Raw genomic sequence first — 20,921 nt, 5'->3', positions numbered from 1 at the left:
TATGTTAGGTTTCGCTTGTAATGCAAAGGTCGCATTTGCAGTTCGGGACCCGGGAGGGAACTTTGGAGTAACAAAAAGTATGATATGAAAAGACAACGAAAGACACAAAACGTACCAAAAGTATTCAGTGGCATACCCTGTGCATTTTTATTGATACACACTTCAGTTTTGTCTTTTCAGCAAACAGCCCGATCGGCATAGAGTTTTGTTAAAATCAAAGTTGGTACCTGTTATCAATCGACTAGGGTTATGTATAAGGAAGTTAGTAACTGATCTTTATAGCGGACGTATAGTCTCGCTTTGGTAGACTCTGTGTCAGGGTAGGACACTAGAAGCACTTGCGATGGACGATGGAGGGTCCAGACTCGTCGTACTCTTGCTTGCTGATCCACATCTGTTGGAAGGTGGACAGGGAGGCCAGGATGGACCCGCCGATCCACACGGAGTACTTCCTCTCGGGAGGAGCGATGATCTTGATCTTCATGGTTGGAGGAGCCAGGGCGGAGATCTCCTTCTGCATGCGGTCCGCTATGCCTAGTATAAACCAAGATCCCCATGAAACATATCGTTGATCCCAATGGCAATGTCATCGTTTCTTCTTTCATCATTCGTATCAGCACTAAAAATGATAACTTAACCTTAAACTGCCAAGCCCGGATATACTAGTATACGGCACACATATACATGCCCTGTGTGCCGCGCCCGGATATATCCGGGATAGCGTATTCCCCCGAAGTAGCAGCTTTGCGCGCGTGTAGCGCACGATCGCGAACCCCAGAAGTTAGGGACTTCAGCCTTGTTCAGGGGTTTCTTTTTGGAGGTCAGCATCCAACCCTGGCACTGATAGCATCTTATACTGCAGTTTAAGGGTTAAAGCTATACAACCACCTTCGATGTGGTATAAAGAAATGACGGCTACCAAAAACATTGTTTTGTTTAAGCCTAAGAAGTTGGACTGTTTCTTTTGGCTCGTTTAACAACACTATACCGAATACAAAGGAAAGGTTTCTTTGCCGTTTTATTGTGTACTTACCGGGAAACATGGTTGTACCACCAGAGAGGACGGTGTTGGCGTACAGGTCCTTACGGATGTCGATATCACACTTGCCGATAGAGTTGAAGGTGGTCTCATGAACTCCTGCAGATTCCATTCCTAAGGAAAGTTCACAAAATGTTTAGCATTTGTATTGGAGCAATTGGGTTTTCATGGTGACTGATACAAAGAGGTATACGTTGACATCGTGTACTAATCCATCAAATGAATGGAAAATCAAATGAATGGAAAATCAAATGAATGGAAAATCAAAGGACGATGATAGTTATCAGAAAGATTTTTTGGTGAACAGTCTTTTGAAACAAGGGGTTGTTTTAAAGACATTACCGAGGAATGAAGGTTGGAAGAGCGCCTCGGGTGCCCGGAACCTCTCGTTGCCAATGGTGATGACCTGTCCATCAGGCAGCTCGTAACTCTTCTCCAGACTGGAGCTGGAGGCAGCCGTTTGCATCTCCTGTTCGAAGTCCAGAGCGACGTAGCACAGCTTCTCCTTGATATCACGAACGATTTCTCTTTCGGCTGTGAATACGGAATAGCAAATTAAGCTGTTATTGATTCTATCTTGCACTAAAAAACGACGTTGAGTACAGTTGGTAGGTCATTTAAGTGTGATTATAGCATTAGCATCTACAAGCATCTTCAAACTCTGGTGAACACACCTGTGGTGGTGAAAGAGTATCCCCTCTCAGTCAGGATCTTCATCTGATAGTCTGTCAGGTCTCTTCCAGCCAGGTCCAGACGGATGATTGCATGTGGGAGAGCGTAGCCTTCATAGATGGGCACCGTGTGAGACACACCATCACCGGAGTCCAGCACGATCCCAGTCGTCCGACCGGAGGCGTACAGGGACAGAACGGCCTGGATGGCCACGTACATGGCCGGGCTGTTGAAGGTCTCGAACATGATCTGAAGAGGAAGATGTACGAACTTGATGTTACTGACGCGTTTGTGCAAAAGTAGGCAAAGAAAGTCCAGTTCAGAATTGCCATGTTGCTACAAAAGAAAGCCAATGCCACCTTCGCATACGAGAGACCGCACACCCACCTGTGTCATCTTCTCCCTGTTGGCCTTGGGGTTGAGCGGAGCTTCAGTGAGAAGCACAGGATGCTCCTCGGGAGCGACACGCAGCTCGTTGTAGAAGGTGTGGTGCCAGATCTTCTCCATGTCGTCCCAATTGGTGACGATGCCGTGTTCGATGGGGTATTTCAAGGTCAAGATGCCTCTCTTGCTCTGGGCCTCGTCACCGACATAACTGTCCTTCTGGCCCATGCCGACCATCACACCCTGGAGGTTGGTGGAAGCAATCGGTGAAAACACATTCGGTATAGTTCACTGGTGCATGGTTATGTAAATAAATTATATCAATGTAAGATGTTTGTATTTGAACAATGTGAACGGTATGTTTTTGAACAGTACGAATCGTGGTGTTTAGTAGGTAAAAAGAGAAATGTGCAACATTTACCTGATGTCTTGGCCTGCCCACGATGGACGGAAAGACGGCCCTCGGGGCATCGTCTCCAGCGAAGCCGGCCTTACACATCCCGGACCCGTTGTCCACAACCAGGGCAGCAACATCTTCGTCACACATGGTGTTCGGTTATTCTTTTGAGATCTACGGAAAAAATGTTCAGTGTTTAAGTTGGCATACGGCTGTTTCAAGGCGTAGTACTGTGCCTATATTCGTTAGTTCCTAGATAAGGACGAATAAGACTACGAGGTTTTCTACCAGCGAAGCCCTTCTGTCGGAGTGTCACATGACGCCAAAGGTCTCAGGAGTGGCTTGCTACGCCCCTATTATAGACAACTTACGTAATTGCGAGGAGATACAAATGTAAAATGTCACTTGTGGGCCGATTTCTTTATTTGTGCGCCCTATTGACAGAACTTTTCATCGCTTAAGCATCCATACTACGAAGTTTTTCACCACCAACCAATCAGTTCTGTCGAAGTGCCATATGATATCAAAGGTCCAAGGATTGGCTTGATACCACCCTTCTAGACAACTCACCTGATTGGGAGGTTATAAAATGTCACTAGTCGACCGGTTTTCTTTGTGCACCCCTTGACAGAACTTTTTATCGCATGAAAATCCAGTACAGTCGACTTACAAATGCAAGCACAATGCTTCACTAACTTGGGAGACAACAAATTTGGTTTATTTGGTTTTACCTACATCAATATTTTACCGAAACCAGAAAATGTACGAAGAGAAATCCGACTAAGGCTGTCCATCTGATCTTTCCATTTATCTATGCCTAGTGATAATACCCAAGTGCTTAATGATGTCCCATAGCAATTACAATGGGCGTTCCTTTTTGGTTCAGCCCTGTGAGACAATGGTGGTTGTCGCGCAATCTTAATTATCGGAAGAAATGAATACGAAACCAAATGTGATGTTGTCTAACACAGGCACCATTGACACATCGGAGTTGTATTACTACTGGAAAACTTGTCCCCGTGGGACTTAGTGCGCCAGTAGTCGAGAGGGTGGAGAAAATATTTCTGAAGACTTTCTAGCAGCTTCAGTCGCTGATATCATAGAAATGGTAACATTTTAAAGGGACAAACAATGTGGTACCTCAGGCGCGGTTGCGGAGGTTTTTGTTATTATCAAATAACATATAAGCACATAACATGATGGGAACACACTCAAGCTCGACACGCTTATTTTCGTGCCGTCATCAAGTTTGCGGAGTTGGAACAACCAGAGCCACAGATTGCACGTGAGAAAGTAAGGTGATCCATGTGGGCATTCACTGAGTACCATTACAGGAACTCCAGTGATCTCGAGAGCTTAAAGAACGCAAAACTGTTAATGAAACCGACGTACTATACCAGCGCTAGTAAGCACAGACCCGGTATAACTGACGGCAATAAAAACTACTTTACCAATACAACCATCGCATAGTTTCTCACAAAACAATCCACAAATTAATGTATATATCTTACCTGGATAGCGAAGGTAAGGTCGAGAGCGTTGGTGGAGACACCTGTTGTTTGTGGCTGCAGGGGAGTTGTGTTGTGGAAGTGGGGGAACCAGGAATATGTCCACACGGAGTCAAGACAGCGCATGTATATAATTTGTATAAGAATGTAATGATACCTTCGGGACATCTTATCTTCTTTCGAACAGCGCGAAAGAGCCAATAGGCAGAAAGTTGACCATATATGGTATGATGGTCAAACTTGCTGAGCAACTCTTAGGACATGTGACCGGTTAATTACAGCTAATCTAATCCTGGCAAAAGGGCAGTTTTTTTAATGTCATTTTACCTGTTTACCTTATAGGACTGTTTTTCTTTTTCAAAAACATTCATCATTTCTTTGACTGCAGAGACACTATCAGGTACAGCACACAAATAAAGTAACATATATGTGTTACTGTTTCTTCCGCACGGGAATGCATTCATTGACAAATGGGACATGGTTTTGTCAGGCGAGGCCAAATTACATAAGTGGTCACATCATCTACATATCAGAAGACAGAATCTACTATAGGATGAAATACATTTCCTGCGGCCACGACTGTCTGTTCTCAAGTTGTATTGCAAATGGGTCTATATGGACCTACAAACGGTTGTGATTTGGATACAAATTCAATAAATATCTGAGACAGGTTTGAATTATCCAGACTGAAGTTAAGGTGTCAATGAATGTTTCCAAACCATTACCAATGTGAAGGAAGTACTTTTACTATTTCGAAGCATGTATCCAGCCTGGTCCCCTAGGTGTAAAACATATTCTCAATCCGGTAAATCAAAGTAGTCTTCAAAACACTATTACCTTAAAGTGTGGAAAAAGAAATGGTTTCTAGCTCAGAGGATGGATATGGCATGTTGCAGCCGTTTATTGAATGATCCAAACTAACACAGTTAAACAAACAATCATGAGAAGATACATGTTTCCAATAGAGGAAAATTGTTATGTTATGTTTCCTTAGTACCAGAAGCCCAATGTTTTAGTAAAATTAAAGTCGGCATCACTTAGGTTCAAAGACATAAGTGACTGATCCCTATCAACCAGCTGACGTATAGTCTTGCTTGGTAGACTCTGTGTCAGGGTAGGACACTAGAAGCACTTGCGATGGACGATGGAGGGTCCCGACTCGTCGTACTCTTGCTTGCTGATCCACATCTGCTGGAAGGTGGACAGGGAGGCCAGGATGGACCCGCCGATCCACACGGAGTACTTCCTCTCGGGAGGAGCGATGATCTTGATCTTCATGGTTTGAGGGGCCAGGGCGGAGATCTCCTTCTGCATGCGGTCCGCTATGCCTGAGACAAAACATCAGCCTTCATCAGAATCACCACTATCAATGTCAAAATGTAATCCTGTAGTGTTACCATCACCCCTGTCACCAACTATCAACATTTTAGGGTAATTACCATATCAAATCCCAGGTATAAGTGTGCCATGATTTTGTTTAGGACAGCTGCTACTTACCAGGGAACATGGTTGTACCACCGGAGAGGACGGCGTTGGCGTACAGGTCCTTACGGATGTCGATATCACACTTCATGATTGAATTGTAGGTGGTCTCGTGAACTCCATTTTGTTCCATTCCTTAAGAAAGTTCTCACAATGTTAAGCTTTTGTATTGGAAGAAAAGCAAAGTTTAAGAATAAAAAAGCAGAAAGCGAAAATGTAAATCTGACGCCTGATACTCATAAGCCTAGCGATCTAATGATGGTTAACAAATGTAAACTGTAATTCAAAGGTTGTCTAGAAGGTTACCGAGGAATGAAGGTTGGAACATGGCCTCGGGTGCCCGGAACCTCTCGTTGCCAATGGTGATGACCTGGCCATCAGGCAGCTCGTAACTCTTCTCCAGACTGGAGCTCTGGGCAGCCGTTTGCATCTCTCCCTCGAAGTCCAGAGCGACGTAGCACAGCTTCTCCTTGATGTCACGAACGATTTCTCTCTCGGCTGGGAACACGGCACAGAGGAGAGGGGTTTTGTGTTGAATACATACATCTTATGCTCTCTACCTTCTACATCATGGACAGAGATGGCCAGAAAGACAAGGACAAGCTTTCCGCCATCAATACAGAGATCATTAGAGGACACAGAGCGCCCGGAAATCAGAGTCAGTTTCTGGCATGCATGGTTGTTGATCAAGAAACCATGCGATGATGATGAAAGTGATGGTTATGGTGATATATACTATCACTACAACTTAAAGTGCATCCAACACACACACACACACACACACACACACATATATGTATATATATATATATATAGAGAGAGAGAGAGAGAGAAACAGAGGTATAGATATAGATATATAGATAAACAGATAGATAGATAGATATAGATAGATAGATAGATAGATAGATATAGATAGATAGGTAGATAGATATACTTCTGAACTTTGTTATGGTAAACTGACCTGTGGTGGTGAAAGAGTATCCCCTCTCAGTCAGTATCTTCATCAGATAGTCCGTCAGATCTCTTCCAGCCAGGTCAATACGTAGAATGGCATGTGGAAGGGCGTAGCCTTCATAGATGGGCACCGTGTGAGACACACCATCACCGGAGTCCAGCACGATCCCAGTCGTCCGACCGGAGGCGTACAGGGACAGAACGGCCTGGATGGCCACGTACATGGCCGGGCTGTTGAAAGTCTCGAACATGATCTGAAAATGAGGTAAAAAGGCAGTGTTATTGGTAAGTCTGTATAGCAGTAAGTCTGAAAAAGAATATCCACTTCAATTGGACTACCAAGGAGTCCATGTCACTATTGTTCATCTTGTTTTTTTTTTGCATTTTGCGACTTGCAGTCGCAAAATGCCTTCTGGCCAGTGTAGTCGCCGTTGTGATGTTGAGATGAACGGACCTGTTCAATCCATGCCAAACATTTGTATACCTGTTAAATCAGGCATTTCTTCAACATGTTCGCACTAGCGCAGTGGTAAAGTTTACGCATTCTAAACCAATGCACCCGGTTCGAATCCGGGGAGGTAGATTTTTTTCAACTTTTTTTTTCTTTTTTTACATCCATTAAAATACTAATTTTTACATCCATTTGGCCACACCAATTTATTTCTTTGGTTAACGGATTCGCCGCTTCGTTTTTTGCCGAATAGACACACAAAAATGAGCATTTAGTTGCACAGCTATGTATGCATAATGTAGACATAACACAGCTATGTATATATTATGTAATATGTAATGTTTACCCTCACATGACCTGGCCTAACAAACTTTTCTTAATCAAACAAATTCATATGTATAATGACAAGCCCCCACTATCCTGCCACATGCAATCGAACTGCATGTTTACTGATAACCGTAGTGACAGCCGTCTGTCTGATCAAGTCGTTAGTGTCATGGTTTTGTCTGTTTGGAGCGGAAGAAGACAAAACATGGAACAAAAACAATATGTCTCCCTTCCGAGATGGCAATAAACGTAACAGATCATACCTGATGTCTTGGCCTGCCCACGATGGACGGAAAGACGGCCCTCGGGGCATCGTCTCCAGCGAAGCCGGCCTTACACATCCCGGACCCGTTGTCCACAACCAGCGCAGCAACATCTTCTTCACCAGCCATGGTGGTCGGTTATTGTTTGGAACCTGAAAAGTGGGCGACAGGCACTTAGACTGGCCGTATTACGTATAAGTGACTGTTACAAATCTTCGGAGAACACTAGCTTGAATACACTTGAGGTCGTCCGTCCCTAGAAACAGTGCAGTTTGCTATCTTTTGCTATTTCTAGGTATCTTACATGTCATTTGTCTGAATTTCCTTCCCTCTGACCTCTGACCGGTGTCCAAACCTTTTGCCCCAGGACAAGTATCTGTGGCGTCGAGGGCCACAAGAGGGCCATGCCGCGCCCCTTATCGCCAACAGACCTGGTTATGGACAGTGATCAGCTGAACTCAAATTTTGTCGTAGGAAAAAAAAACCCCAGAGCAATGACGTTATTAGAGGTGTCATAATCACCCCTCTATGATATGAATAGAATATGGTCAAACTAGTAGAATAAGGTGAAGACGGAAACAAAAAAATAAGCTTTTGTTCTGAGTATTGAATTTTTTCAAGAATCAGATAATGGTCGGGGATGACTTAGGCTATAATACAATGTACCAAGAATCTAAGCGCTCTCTAAACATTGTGAAATGCAAGATGAAGCATGAAAAGAAATAGCCAGTAATAACCAATTTAATTTTATCAGCGATAGTCGTTTTCGCAAAAAAAGTATGAACTGGTGTTTTTTTCCTGAAAAGAACTTCAGGTAACGATGAAAAATGCTACTTCACTTCATTCTATAGGAAAAAGAACCTGTTTGCGTTATGAACTATAAGTGAGCCTGTAACTGTAAAAGATCAGTTGTGTAACAACACACCCAACAAGGAGTCCGAGATGAAAATGTATGTCATAAGAGATAATGCAGCTCCGACGGCAAAATCAATGAACCGTAGTGATGTGTCATGGAACAAAGCTATATACTTATATAAAACCATGCACTAAAAAGGGTAGTTATACCTTACCTGAGTATTGAACGTCGAAGGTGTTCACTGGGAGACTTGGCACGTTGTCTGCTGTGGCAGAAGTTACCGTGTACTAAAACAGGTGCATGTCCATATATAGTCAAGGGAATGCAAACGGACACTTTGCATAAGAATGCATTTAAAGTTGCCTTTAGGACATCGTCAGGATAAACCCTATTAAATGTTGTGCAGTAGCCAATCAGCACAATATGACCATATATGGTGTAACCAAAAACTTGCAGAACAAGTCGGAAGACATGTGCGGCACTGGTTCTGCGTCGACGACTCCTGACAAAAGAATAGTCTGTTATCCCGAACTGACCTATTTCCTATCAAAATCACTTTTATTATGATTTTTTTACTACTACTGAAGTGTCGCCTATAGCTAAAAGTAAGGTATTTTACATGTGTGCAACAAAACAAAAACATCGTAGAAAAAAGAATCGGAACAATCCTGGCGTTTACAGCTATATTGTATTCAATTACAAACATGGTGTCACAGAAAACCTTTCTATATTATACCTAATTACCTGCTTGTTTTCAAAAGGAAGTCGAGCGGAAAGTGCTGACCACAGTGATTGTTAATGTGGTGTATACCAATAAAGGGCTTTATAAGATACAGTTGTGCACCTGGTCTCTGGATGAGGCTCAGGCAGAACTTATTGATCACTCCTCGTAGCTCATAAAATACAAGTTTTTACTTTGGGATGGTCATGCATTATGCTATGGACTATCCTTTAAGCATGTTGGGGACTGAAGACAGTACGTCATCGTCACTGATAAGTGGAAGTACGACAGACTAAAGAGGTAATATTTATAGCATTACAAAATGGTTCGGTAACATACCCACGCGTGCAGAATAAATCATTTTCACTCTTTAAAGTGTATTCGATAAAGTCACTTTATTAGGTTGTCTATAGCAGTACATTGCAAATGCTGTAGTCACTATTAGATACTCATGAATTACACGTTCATTGTCAACATGCTCAGTATATAGCAACAGGGGTCAATGTGTGATTTTATTGAACTCATCTTATAATTGTTTTCTTTCAAAATATGAAAGGTGTGTCATTTTAAATGCTCGCCAAGATGATGCTACACCCTTAAGTCACTATTCAATAGAAAAGGGTAATTATGTTAGAGTGACTTCTTAGAAAACAGGGAGAGGGGAGGGGGTACTGATTATTACGGCGGATCCCATTCAGCAGAAAGCTTTGCCAAACCCAACTGCGAGGCTGCGTTCTACACTTGGGCTAAACTGGAATTGAAGCAATCTTGGCTGGCACGGGAAGGTTTCAACTTTAGAAGCACTTGCGATGGACGATGGAGGGTCCCGACTCGTCGTACTCTTGCTTGCTGATCCACATCTGCTGGAAGGTGGACAGGGAGGCCAGGATGGACCCGCCGATCCACACGGAGTACTTCCTCTCGGGAGGAGCGATGATCTTGATCTTCATGGTCGGAGGAGCCAAGGCAGAGATTTCCTTCTGCATGCGGTCCGCTATGCCTGTTCAATAACAAAAAAATCATCTTGTATTTAAATCAGCAATGCTAATGTCATTGTGATACTTGCTCAATGATCCCTATCACTTACTATCAACATAGTAGGGCAATTGCGACATTGAACCCCATGAATAATTGTGTCATGATTTTGTTCAGAATAGCTGCTAGTTACTTACCGGGAAACATGGTTGTACCGCCAGAGAGGACGGAGTTGGCGTACAGGTCCTTACGGATGTCGATATCACACTTCATGATAGAATTGTAGGTGGTCTCATGAACTCCACTAGATTCCATTCCTGCCAAGATAAAAGTACCATGAACAATGTTTGACTTTTATAGCAAAATGATTATTTTCCATGCCAATGAAAAGTTTATTTCTGCTGTAGTTTTATATTTGCCAAAACTGCAAGCTATTTAAAAGACAAAACAAGCTGCGAACGAAAATGTAAGTAGCGAAAGAAAGTGAATGTGAGTTTTCATGGTGACTGATATGAAGAAGTCAAAATTAACATTGTGTACTGATTGATGAAATTGAATCATCATTGGTACTGAGTTGATTGTCAACAAGATCCATAATGTGTAAAATCAATGGACGATGATACTTATCATAAAGATTGTTTTAATTTCGTGGACAGTCTTTTAAAACAATGGGTTGTTATTAAACATTACCGATGAATGCAGGTTGGAAGAGCGTCTCGGGTGCCCGGAACCTCTCGTTGCCAATGGTGATGACCTGTCCATCAGGCAGCTCGTAACTCTTCTCCAGAGTGGAACTGGAGGCAGCAGTGTCCATCTCCTGTTCGAAGTCCAGGGCGATGTAGCACAGCTTCTCCTTGATGTCACGTACGATTTCTCTCTCAGCTGTGAGCATGACACATAGTGGGTGAGGTTTGTGCTGCATACACTGATTGTAGATGAACACTTATGTAAAAAGTCAGACAGCGACATGTTGTTCTTTGGCACAAGTCCTCGTACGAGCCATGTGCAACTAATACCTGCTAAGTACTACTGCATGAACCAGGAACCAGGAAAGCAGAATGGGAACTATCAGTTCCACATACAAAGATAGTATACTAGTAGGGTAAACGGAGGGCAACTTGGAGCAAAAGTCAATTACTGACCTGGCTGATGACCGACAACCCATCCGATGATGATGGTGATGATGATGATGATGGTGGTGATGATGATGATGCATGGTGATAATGGCAATACACGTAAAGCTAACCCAGACTAACACTTATCCTCCACTACAGGACTTTGTTATCATACACTTAGTGAACACACCTGTGGTGGTGAAAGAGTATCCCCTCTCAGTCAGGATCTTCATCAGATAGTCCGTCAGGTCTCTTCCAGCCAGGTCCAGACGGATGATTGCATGTGGGAGAGCGTAGCCTTCATAGATGGGCACCGTGTGAGACACACCATCACCGGAGTCCAGCACGATCCCAGTCGTCCGACCGGAGGCGTACAGGGACAGAACGGCCTGGATGGCCACGTACATGGCCGGGCTGTTGAAGGTCTCGAACATGATCTGAAGATGAGGTAAAAAGGTGATGTTGTCTGTATAAAATGGTAAGTCCGAAAAAGAATATCCACATCAATTGGACTACCTAGGAGTCCATGTAGCTATCGTTTATCTTGGTTCTTTCAGAAGAGCTGGCACAGACCTGTGTCATCTTCTCCCTGTTGGCCTTGGGGTTGAGCGGAGCTTCAGTGAGAAGCACAGGATGCTCCTCGGGAGCCACACGCAGCTCGTTGTAGAAGGTGTGGTGCCAGATCTTCTCCATGTCGTCCCAGTTGGTGACGATGCCGTGTTCGATGGGGTATTTCAAGGTCAAGATGCCCCTCTTGCTCTGGGCCTCGTCACCGACATAACTGTCCTTCTGGCCCATACCGACCATCACGCCCTGGAGGTTGGTGGAAGCAATGGGTGAAAACAAACACATTTAGTATTCTACTGATGCATGGTCATATAGAAATACTTTTCTGTATATCAATGTAATTGTGTGGATTCGAACAGTATGAACCGTATTTTCAGTGTATTGTGAATTGTGGGTTTTGGTAGGTAAAAAGAGACATGCACAACATTCATAACTACCTGATGCCGAGGCCTGCCCACGATGGACGGAAAGACGGCCCTCGGGGCATCGTCCCCAGCGAAGCCGGCCTTACACATCCCGGACCCGTTGTCCACAACCAGAGCAGCAACATCTTCGTCACACATGGTGATCGGTTATTTTTTGGAACCTGTAAGACCGGTAAATGTGAAAAATGATTGAGTTTGGGTCACATAGACTTGCTATATTACTAATAGACGATCTTTCTGATACTTGGAAGACTATTGAATCAGTACAGTTTTCGTTAAAGTTTGCCTTGAACTAGTTTGACAAACTTTAAGCACATGCTGTGTTTGTCGTAAGAAAGTCCTCATTTCTAATTGTTGTCAAGACCCTTCTGGGCAATCATAGGAGTAATGTCAAAGGTCATAGGAGCGGCATATCTTTAATGCTGCAGAAGACCTTGAGAGTAGCCTAGCTGTGCGCCATCCGATTACTACTGGGCCCGAACTGAATTTTTTTTTCAGGACGGGTCCGGTAGTAATAGGGTTGCACCATATGATTTCAAACATATTGTCATAAATTATATTAATGATAGTTAACTGCAAATTCATGCCCGAGGGCTAATTGCAGGTAACATGAAAGGAGACAAACAAGTAAAAAGTGTAGAACAGTATAGAATGTGTCTACTCTAGTCTAAACTACTGTAATTGTAGGGTTCGACTTCCTTTCCTGAGACAGTGGAAGACGAAGGAACCCACCTTTAAAATATCGTGCTTATCTCAAACACGTTAGAAGCATAATCATCTTTAACCATGATCAGTCCAATGTGGTCGAAGATGACCTTGACAAAAATCTCGCAAATTTAACCGCCCTCTGTTTACTATGAGTCCCTTGAGGGTCAAGTTGGAGCTTAACAATAAACATTCAGTAATATTAACTTGTATCTGAAACGGTTGTGGTCGTGGAAAAGTCATTACTTAGTTTATGATAATTACCTGAGATTTTTTAATTAGAAAGGTTGGCCTTTTTACCTTTTCATCATTGTTTACAACATTCTGATTTTATTCTGAACATCAATCGCCCTTTAAATATAATGGATTCAAACTTGTAACAGATCAGCTGACTAACAATACAAGCACCAACAAGCTCGATATCAAAACGTATGCCACTTGTGTAAGGAGATAATGAACTCTGCATATATGGCTAAATTAACTATATCGTATCAACAAACTGTACTTAAACAATAGCAAAAGTACATATTCTTCTAGAAAATTCTGCACGAACTGTGGTAGTACCTTACCTGGGTATTGAAGGTGTTCACGGTAAGTGCCGGGCGGAACTGTACACTAACAGTGGCTCGTGACACACGGTCAGGTATACTGTCTCCCGGCAAAGTGGAAGCGACAAAATCATGCCCGTATATGGTCATCACCTTGCAAACGGACACTCTGCATAAGAAAGGTTCTAATGTTGCCTTCGGGACATCTTCAGGAGTACCCCTATTAAACGTGCACTAGTAGCCAATCAGCACAACATGACCATATATAGAGTGACGGTTAAACTTGTTAAACAACTCTGAGGACATGTGCGCCCCACTGTCTCATTGGTTCCAAACAATAGAGCAGTCTTTTAGATACCACTTACCGGTTCCCTTTTTAAAGTCACCGTTTTGAATAATTTGTTCTGAAGGATTGCTTAAAACGAGGTCGTCGACATGAGTGCAAAGAACTCATAAAACAAAGAATTAGGATAAACTGGGTACAACTACGTTAACGCTAGTTCACCTTTATCCATGGGGTTACCCTTATCCGTTGTTGTTAGAAACATAGTATTTCAGGATATCAAGTCGACGGATGGTAGTTTCTAATTACGATATTATCAACATTCCACAGTTTCAAGCCACCGTCCGTCGACATGATATCTTTGAATACCCTGTTTTGAAAAACAACGGATATAGGTTACCCCGCGGATAAAGGTGAACTTACTAGGGTTATATTTTACATAGTTAGCATAATGATTTACCGTTTCTCTCGCCTTGAAATGTCCTAATCTATCAAATAAGCCTACCCTGCTGATCACCGGTAAATGCAATGATCTTAGCATAGATAAAGCATAGCTCAGTACAAAGGTGGCGCTAGAGGGCGCTATGGAGTGGCACGTTTTCTCATCCGAGTGTTGTCGGACCTGTAATATATCAGAATGTACCCAGAGTTACATTTATGTATGTGTTAAGATCTGCTCTCTCTAAAGGACTGATCTTAAGATGACTGGTAATTATAAGATGGGGATAGAGGTTTATAAATGACCTGAAGTACAATGAGGCTGAAACGGATGCTTATCAAGACCGTATTAACTTTCTTATATGTTACAGCTTTTTTACTTGTAGCATGCCATATATCATGGGCAATCAGATAATTAAGGCATGTAGTCAGAGACTAACAGTCAACCAAATTAAAATAATATGAAGGACGACACACAGAGTTTTACAAGGTAGGTATTTTATCAAAGTAACTTTTATTAGGTAGTCTCAAGAAGCACATTCAGGTACGTCTTAGTGTGATTCCTTCATATATGATTCACATTTTCACCACCAAATTTAACTTAAGAAAATACTGTTGTCATCTCTGATGCTTTTGAATTTCAAATTAATTGTTTACATGTTCAATGTGTAACAAAAGGGATCGACGTAGGTAACCGTGCCATTTCAGAATGTGTTGGTAACGTCATTTTGAATGAAGATGATGCTACACCCCGAAGTCACTATTTAATAAAAAGGGGAAAGAGGATACTGATCATTATAGCGGATCCCATTCCGCAAGAAAGCTTTACCATACCCCACCGCGAGGCTGCATTCTACACTTGGGCTAAACTGGAATTGAAGCAATCTTGGCTGGCACGGGGAGGTTTCAACTTTAGAACCACTTGCGGTTGACGATGGAGGGTCCCGACTCGTCGTACTCTTGCTTGCTGATCCACATCTGCTGGAAGGTGGACAGGGAGGCCAGGATGGACCCGCCGATCCACACGGAGTACTTCCTCTCGGGAGGAGCGATGATCTTGATCTTCATGGTTGGAGGGGCCAGGGCGGTGATCTCCTTCTGCATGCGGTCCGCTATGCCTGTTCAATGAATTATGCACCATTCAGTATCACAACTACCGATGCCATCAATCGCTGCCTTTGTCATTGATAAACTAGTCCTCAACTACATATGACAACCCAGTTTCCACCAACAAATCAATGAATACGCCAGATGTATTCTTTTTTAATGTCACTTGTATCAAGAAAATGATTACTAACATGATGTGACATGAGCCAACAGAAAAAGGGACAAGGACATCTTTTACAACCAGAAATGTTATCACTTTTCCAAGTTCGTTTGTCTATTTACCTATGTGTACCTGCATGTTTTGTGAAGTAGGAATCCTAGGAATAAGTGTGTCATGATTTTGTTAAACTTAGCTGCTACTTACCGGGAAACATGGTTGTACCGCCAGAGAGGACGGTGTTGGCGTACAGGTCCTTACGGATGTCGATATCACACTTGCCGATAGAGTTGTATGTAGCCTCGTGAATTCCCACTTGTTCCATTCCTACAAAGAAAAGAACCATATAATTCCAAAACATCTTTCCAATAATTGTGAATTGAAGTGAATAAATGAACTAACAGTCTATGAAGCTTCATCATCAATCGGTACCATAAATACGAAATTTACCGATGAATGAAGGTTGGAAGAGCGTCTCGGGTGCCCGGAACCTCTCGTTGCCAATGGTGATGACCTGTCCATCAGGCAGCTCGTAACTCTTCTCCAGACTGGAGCTCTGGGCAGCAGTGTCCATCTCTGCCTCGAAGTCCAGAGCGACGTAGCACAGCTTCTCCTTGATGTCACGAACGATTTCTCTCTCAGCTAAACAAATGGCATAGATGACATCAGTATAAGTTTTGGTTGAACACGTTTTCTGTCACCACAGTTACTGCATATACAGTACCTAGAGCAGTGGAATACATTAATTTTATCTTCTACTGCCTCTGATAGCTTTAATGATAGTGTTGGCATATCAAGGAAGCATTTCTCCCAACAAATCTAGTGAACACACCTGTGGTGGTGAAAGAGTATCCCCTCTCAGTAAGGATCTTCATCAGATAGTCTGTCAGGTCTCTTCCAGCCAGGTCAATACGTAGAATGGCGTGTGGGAGGGCGTAGCCTTCATAGATGGGCACCGTGTGAGACACACCATCACCGGAGTCCAGCACGATCCCAGTCGTCCGACCGGAGGCGTACAGGGACAGAACGGCCTGGATGGCCACGTACATGGCCGGGCTGTTGAAGGTCTCGAACATGATCTGAAGAGGAAGATGTACGAACGCGATTTACTGACGCGTTTGTGCAAAAGTAGGCAAAGAAAGTCCAGTTCAGAATTGCAATTTTGCCACAACAAGAAAACCAATGCCACCTTCGCATTCGAGAGACCGCACACCCACCTGTGTCATCTTCTCCCTGTTAGCCTTGGGGTTGAGCGGAGCTTCAGTGAGAAGCACAGGATGCTCCTCGGGAGCGACACGCAGCTCGTTGTAGAAGGTGTGGTGCCAGATCTTCTCCATGTCGTCCCAGTTGGTGACGATGCCGTGTTCGATGGGGTATTTCAAGGTCAAGATGCCTCTCTTGCTCTGGGCCTCGTCACCGACATAACTGTCCTTCTGGCCCATGCCGACCATCACACCCTGGAGGTTGGTGGAAGCAATGTAATACATATTTAATATTATTAACTCGTGCATGGTCATGACATCTACGTATAAATGCATAGATATTGCATGATGTGTGTATTTGAGCAGTATATGAATGCGTTCGTCTAGTTTGAATTGTGGTTTTTGGTAAACAAAAGAGAAATGTGCAACATTTACCTGATGTCTTGGCCTGCCCACGATGGACGGAAAGACGGCCCTCGGGGCGTCGTCCCCAGCGAAGCCGGCCTTACACATTCCGGACCCGTTGTCCACAACCAGGGCAGCAACATCTTCGTCACACATGTTTTCTGCTTATTTTCTCTGATCCTTTAAACATATCAACAACAAAAAAAAAAACGTTACTCGCCAATCACGTCTATCTAAACCTGACATGTCATAAGAGGCCGTGCCCTATTGCTTTCCGGCCTGTACAGGAAACTCCGAAGATAGGCTTTTGTCAGTCTGATATTGTACCTTTTTACGAAGGAGTTACATACACATATAGGTAATCGTTCCCAAGAGGACTACTACGCATTTCAGTCAATGCTGAAAATGCGAGAATTACCAGTAACCATCGGCCATCTAACTTTAACAGGTAAACGCCCTAACAGACAAGCAAGGGCCAACTTCAGACATGTCTCTGTCTTTGGCCTCGGGCTACATGAGTCACTAACGGTGGTGCGACATGGCACACTTTGTTTGGCCAGAAAAAGAGTCCTTTAGTGGCGGGAAAGTTTAACTGAACATTTCAATGTAAGCCATGAGATCAGTTTGGAATAAGTTATTGGAAATTTCACATTTTTTTCAGTCACAGAGAGCGTTGTCACAGAAGAAGACGGTTGGGATAGGACTTGTTGTGGGTACAGCTTGCATATGAATACGTAACTACTGAGCTAACATGTTGATCGAAGAAAAGAAAGCTTCTAATATGTTCAGTGAAACTATAGCTAAGTGTAGTTTGTGACATAAATGCTCTCTTAGTCAATTCTCCTTGCAGGATCTTTATGTAATCAAGGACAAGTCATCATATCATTTGCCGGGGGGGGGGGGGGGGGTAGCTGTGTCTACATTTCCCGAGTGGGTGTCTGAAAATTTTGACTTTTCTCTTTATAACCCCTCTGTATCATTGTTTCCTAAGATGATATGATTTGAATGTGGAGTAACAATGAGAATGAGATACACATTCTGCGGCATAAAAAATGATTTTCAGTACCCACACAAATAACACGCCCATGCCCTAGAGATTAAAACCTATGCCAATTTTGTTAATGCACCTTCATCATAATCAATATTTTACCAATTTCAATGTGACAACAAGCAATGTCACTGTATCTATTTCAACACCATTTTATGTATCGTTACAGAAGTTAAATAAAAAAGGCTGTTTTACCTGGATCTAGAAGGCGCTCTCGGGGAGAGTTGGCGGAAGTACCTGTTGCTCGTGCCAGAACTGTACGTATATTGTCTCTTATCAAGGTGGAGGCACCACGAAAATTTCCATATATAGTCATGACAGTGCCGGTGTGCGATTTACATAACAATGTAAAGCTACCTTGAGAACATCCTTCTGTGGTCTTCCCTACTGCACGAGGTGAAGTAACCAATAGGAACAGTTTTGACCATATAAGGCATAACGGTCGAACTTGCTGAGCAACTATGAAGACATGTAATTACTTAATTCCAACCCAACGGTTGCTGACAAAAAGGCAGCTTTGGTTATTAAATGGTGTGTTTCCCGTCAAGTATTCTTTGAGTATTTGACCGCAAGCACAGGCTTGGTCACGTAAAAAAATTATAAAAAAAGACAGTTGATCTCAATTGTATCACACAAATGAATGCGCATAAAGGTACAAGTTTGGTATGTCTTCTTAGTGTAGAGTCACATATGAAATATAGTTCAGGGCCTCAGGCTACACACTCTAAGCACAGGATAATGATCATGCAAAACAAGGTTGTCATTGGTAGGTGCACTGGAATGGCATATCTCTTTCATGTCATTGCACAGCAAAAACATCAATGCAATATAACTACAATTTCTTTTAGGTGCAATTGCATACCATAATTGCACCATTCTACGCAATGATCTCCAGATCAACATAGTTTTCATTGAATGAATAGGACATCTGTATTGTTTAGCCACTATAACCGCCCTTCTGGTGTAACACACTTCAAATGGGACAGCTCATTATCTGCGGTCACAAAAGGAGGTTGATGTTAATCCATTGTAATCTGATATTCCATCCCTTCGACTTGTAAAATGTAATGAGAATACCTTCAAGTTTGGTCCCTGAACTCCACTCTTGTCCATGTCTGCAATTTCAAATTCTGACATGCTTTTGACAAGTGTTTGGCATTTTATCTTTTGAACCACTTAAAAGTGTTTGCTACTGAGTCAAGCTAATGTATTCTCTTCTTCAGTTCATTTAACGAGGATACCAACATTAAAATTAAGAGCAAATGACATCAAAAGAGCTGATTAAATGAAGAATGACAGAAAGAAGAGGTTGTTACATTGTATTTGATGTGAGAACAAATCCACCTCATCACAATTAACCACATCAGTCTTGGTGATAGCGTGTACGAATTACATGTACATGACGTCATCATGGAGGAAACCCACCAACACTATAATAAAAGCAGCCCACATCATCAATGTAGAGAGTCAATTATTTGTAGTTTCATTGAACAACACTTTGCAGGAAACATCAATCTATTTGCCGATAGGTGTACTAATGACAGAGTTCTTTCTCTTGAGTTAGAATTGATGTAACGAAAACTCCAACTGAAAGAAAGCTCCAACATTGTCCGATAGTCATCGATCTAGACATCTGGCGATTTGGGAATTAGAACAGATTTTAGTGGCTTCCAGCAGATAAACTAAATACACGACAAGAAATATTGTTTCAAATGCAGAAATTCAAAGAGAGAAGTCATGTTACTGACAGTTTTAATATATACATCAGACTTATCAAGAAGATGATTTGACAACTAAATAATTTCCTTGATTAGCACAAACATCGGCAACTACTAGATATATGTCACCCAAAACTCTTCATGCAACACTAACTACCAACATCTATACCCTTGACAATATAACACATGCACTAATCTAGTACTTATATCTTAAATTTCTCCACAGGAAAGCCTGGCTGTCACCCATGTGAATGTAGCTACCCATGATAAATACTTAACACAATCTCATGTCGCATGATGGATCTATAACAGCAGTATTTTGTCCAGTTGCTTGGCCAAAGGGAAAAAAGTAAGCTCCAATATTCATATCAATTCAAGCATGCTTTCCTGTGGTAAGTGCATCTGTTGGTCCGAAGGACATAAATTTCTCACACAAACAAAGCAATGACAAATGTAAGCTTATCTTCTATTCCAGCATTGGCATTATCAAATGTTCCCATGTTTGAGGATATTTATCACAGCAGTATTGTGGTAAATGAAAAAGAGATATTGAAGCCAAGGAAGAGATATTTCTTGGCAGTGAAATGGAGGTAGTGTCTCGGTGAACCTGGTCATAAGTCTCTAAGGGGACGGTTTAACTTTGCACATGCTAAATAAAGTATGCAGGGGGTTTATGTATCATCTATACTTTCCTATTGCCTAACAGACCAGGGGAAAGAAAAAACTCCTGCAGCATATAAAAGTAACAGCTGATTAATCTTCACTGCATGGCCAGTGATATGATGTCTCCAGAAAAGACCCAAAGAAATCCCTGCATCTAAATGTACAAGTAACTCACTCAATCAAGCACATATACAGTCAAACCTGTCTATAGCGGCCACTCAAGGGACCGGACAAATTTGGCCACTATAGACAGGTGGCCTCTGTATAGAGGTGGCAACTTGTAGATAAAATACCCAAGGGACCGACAAAAAGTGGCCACTATGGACAGGTGGCCCCTCTGTAGAGGTGGCCCCTAATACAGGTTTGACTGTACTTCACAGCACATGAAATTCAAACACCAAACCTCTAGGCTACCCTGGGTAATATCACATTGTTGTTACACATGTCTGGCACCTGGGATACATAAGTACATTGTTTCTCCTGTCTTAACTTAATGCTCCTAAATGACACT

General features: G+C 42.5%; 4 protein-coding genes across 6 annotated transcripts in view; 1 reads left to right on the top strand and 3 right to left on the bottom strand.

Annotated features, from left to right (window-relative positions):
- LOC118424537 (trichohyalin-like) overlaps positions 1-20,921 on the top strand; it is a 565,429-nt gene that overhangs the window by 258,912 nt on the left and 285,596 nt on the right. The gene's annotated exons all lie outside the window — the stretch shown is intronic.
- On the bottom strand, positions 124-8,722 carry LOC118424557 (actin, cytoplasmic). Of its 2 annotated transcripts, none has more exons than XM_035833177.1 (7): positions 8,548-8,722; positions 7,478-7,629; positions 2,099-2,338; positions 1,714-1,960; positions 1,382-1,573; positions 1,034-1,153; positions 124-534 (listed from the first exon to the last, which is right to left on the bottom strand). In XM_035833177.1, the coding sequence occupies exons 2-7, from the start codon at positions 7,604-7,606 to the stop codon at positions 329-331; spliced, it is 1,134 nt and encodes a 377-aa protein (XP_035689070.1). In that variant the 5' UTR covers positions 7,607-7,629; positions 8,548-8,722; the 3' UTR covers positions 124-328. The 2 variants fall into 2 exon arrangements, with proteins under 2 accessions (XP_035689070.1, XP_035689071.1); XM_035833178.1 differs by lacking the exons at positions 7,478-7,629; positions 8,548-8,722 and adding exons at positions 2,517-2,666; positions 4,004-4,146.
- LOC118424559 (actin, non-muscle 6.2) lies at positions 4,877-13,538 on the bottom strand. Of its 2 annotated transcripts, none has more exons than XM_035833179.1 (7): positions 13,411-13,519; positions 12,149-12,297; positions 11,718-11,957; positions 11,335-11,581; positions 5,789-5,980; positions 5,498-5,617; positions 4,877-5,328 (listed from the first exon to the last, which is right to left on the bottom strand). In XM_035833179.1, the coding sequence occupies exons 2-7, from the start codon at positions 12,272-12,274 to the stop codon at positions 5,123-5,125; spliced, it is 1,131 nt and encodes a 376-aa protein (XP_035689072.1). In that variant the 5' UTR covers positions 12,275-12,297; positions 13,411-13,519; the 3' UTR covers positions 4,877-5,122. The 2 variants fall into 2 exon arrangements, with proteins under 2 accessions (XP_035689072.1, XP_035689073.1); XM_035833180.1 differs by lacking the exons at positions 4,877-5,328; positions 5,498-5,617; positions 5,789-5,980 and adding exons at positions 9,412-10,054; positions 10,227-10,346; positions 10,720-10,911 and having other exon boundaries at positions 13,411-13,538.
- Positions 14,606-18,365, bottom strand: LOC118424560 (actin CyI, cytoplasmic-like). The gene is made up of 7 exons (XM_035833181.1): positions 18,225-18,365; positions 17,012-17,161; positions 16,592-16,831; positions 16,207-16,453; positions 15,825-16,016; positions 15,582-15,701; positions 14,606-15,228 (listed from the first exon to the last, which is right to left on the bottom strand). Exons 2-7 carry the CDS (start codon positions 17,135-17,137, stop codon positions 15,023-15,025), a joined length of 1,131 nt encoding a protein of 376 aa, XP_035689074.1. The 5' UTR covers positions 17,138-17,161; positions 18,225-18,365; the 3' UTR covers positions 14,606-15,022.

This window comes from Branchiostoma floridae, chromosome 10 (assembly GCF_000003815.2).
Source record: "Branchiostoma floridae strain S238N-H82 chromosome 10, Bfl_VNyyK, whole genome shotgun sequence".
NCBI lineage: Eukaryota > Metazoa > Chordata > Leptocardii > Amphioxiformes > Branchiostomatidae > Branchiostoma > Branchiostoma floridae.
This window is presented reverse-complemented; position numbering and strand designations above follow the sequence as displayed.

What these genes read in the sequence shown, in the direction of transcription:
- LOC118424559 (XM_035833180.1), bottom strand. Translation starts at nt 12,274, where the DNA reads ATGTGTGACGAAGATGTTGCTGCTCTGGTTGTGGACAACGGGTCCGGG. An exon ending in TGGGCAGGCCTCGGCATCAG is followed by an intron (nt 11,958 to 12,148) that starts GTAGTTATGAAT and finishes ACCAACCTCCAG; the next exon opens with GGCGTGATGGTCGGTATGGG. An exon ending in CGGTACAACCATGTTTCCCG is followed by an intron (nt 10,055 to 10,226) that starts GTAAGTAACTAG and finishes GTTATTGAACAG; the next exon opens with GCATAGCGGACCGCATGCAG.
- LOC118424557 (XM_035833177.1), bottom strand. Translation starts at nt 7,606, where the DNA reads ATGGCTGGTGAAGAAGATGTTGCTGCGCTGGTTGTGGACAACGGGTCC. An exon ending in ACAGGGAGAAGATGACACAG is followed by an intron (nt 1,961 to 2,098) that starts GTGGGTGTGCGG and finishes CTTCCTCTTCAG; the next exon opens with ATCATGTTCGAGACCTTCAA. An exon ending in TGGTACAACCATGTTTCCCG is followed by an intron (nt 535 to 1,033) that starts GTAAGTACACAA and finishes GGTTTATACTAG; the next exon opens with GCATAGCGGACCGCATGCAG.
- LOC118424560 (XM_035833181.1), bottom strand. Translation starts at nt 17,137, where the DNA reads ATGTGTGACGAAGATGTTGCTGCCCTGGTTGTGGACAACGGGTCCGGA. An exon ending in ATACTCTTTCACCACCACAG is followed by an intron (nt 16,017 to 16,206) that starts GTGTGTTCACTA and finishes CCATTTGTTTAG; the next exon opens with CTGAGAGAGAAATCGTTCGT. An exon ending in CGGTACAACCATGTTTCCCG is followed by an intron (nt 15,229 to 15,581) that starts GTAAGTAGCAGC and finishes TTCATTGAACAG; the next exon opens with GCATAGCGGACCGCATGCAG.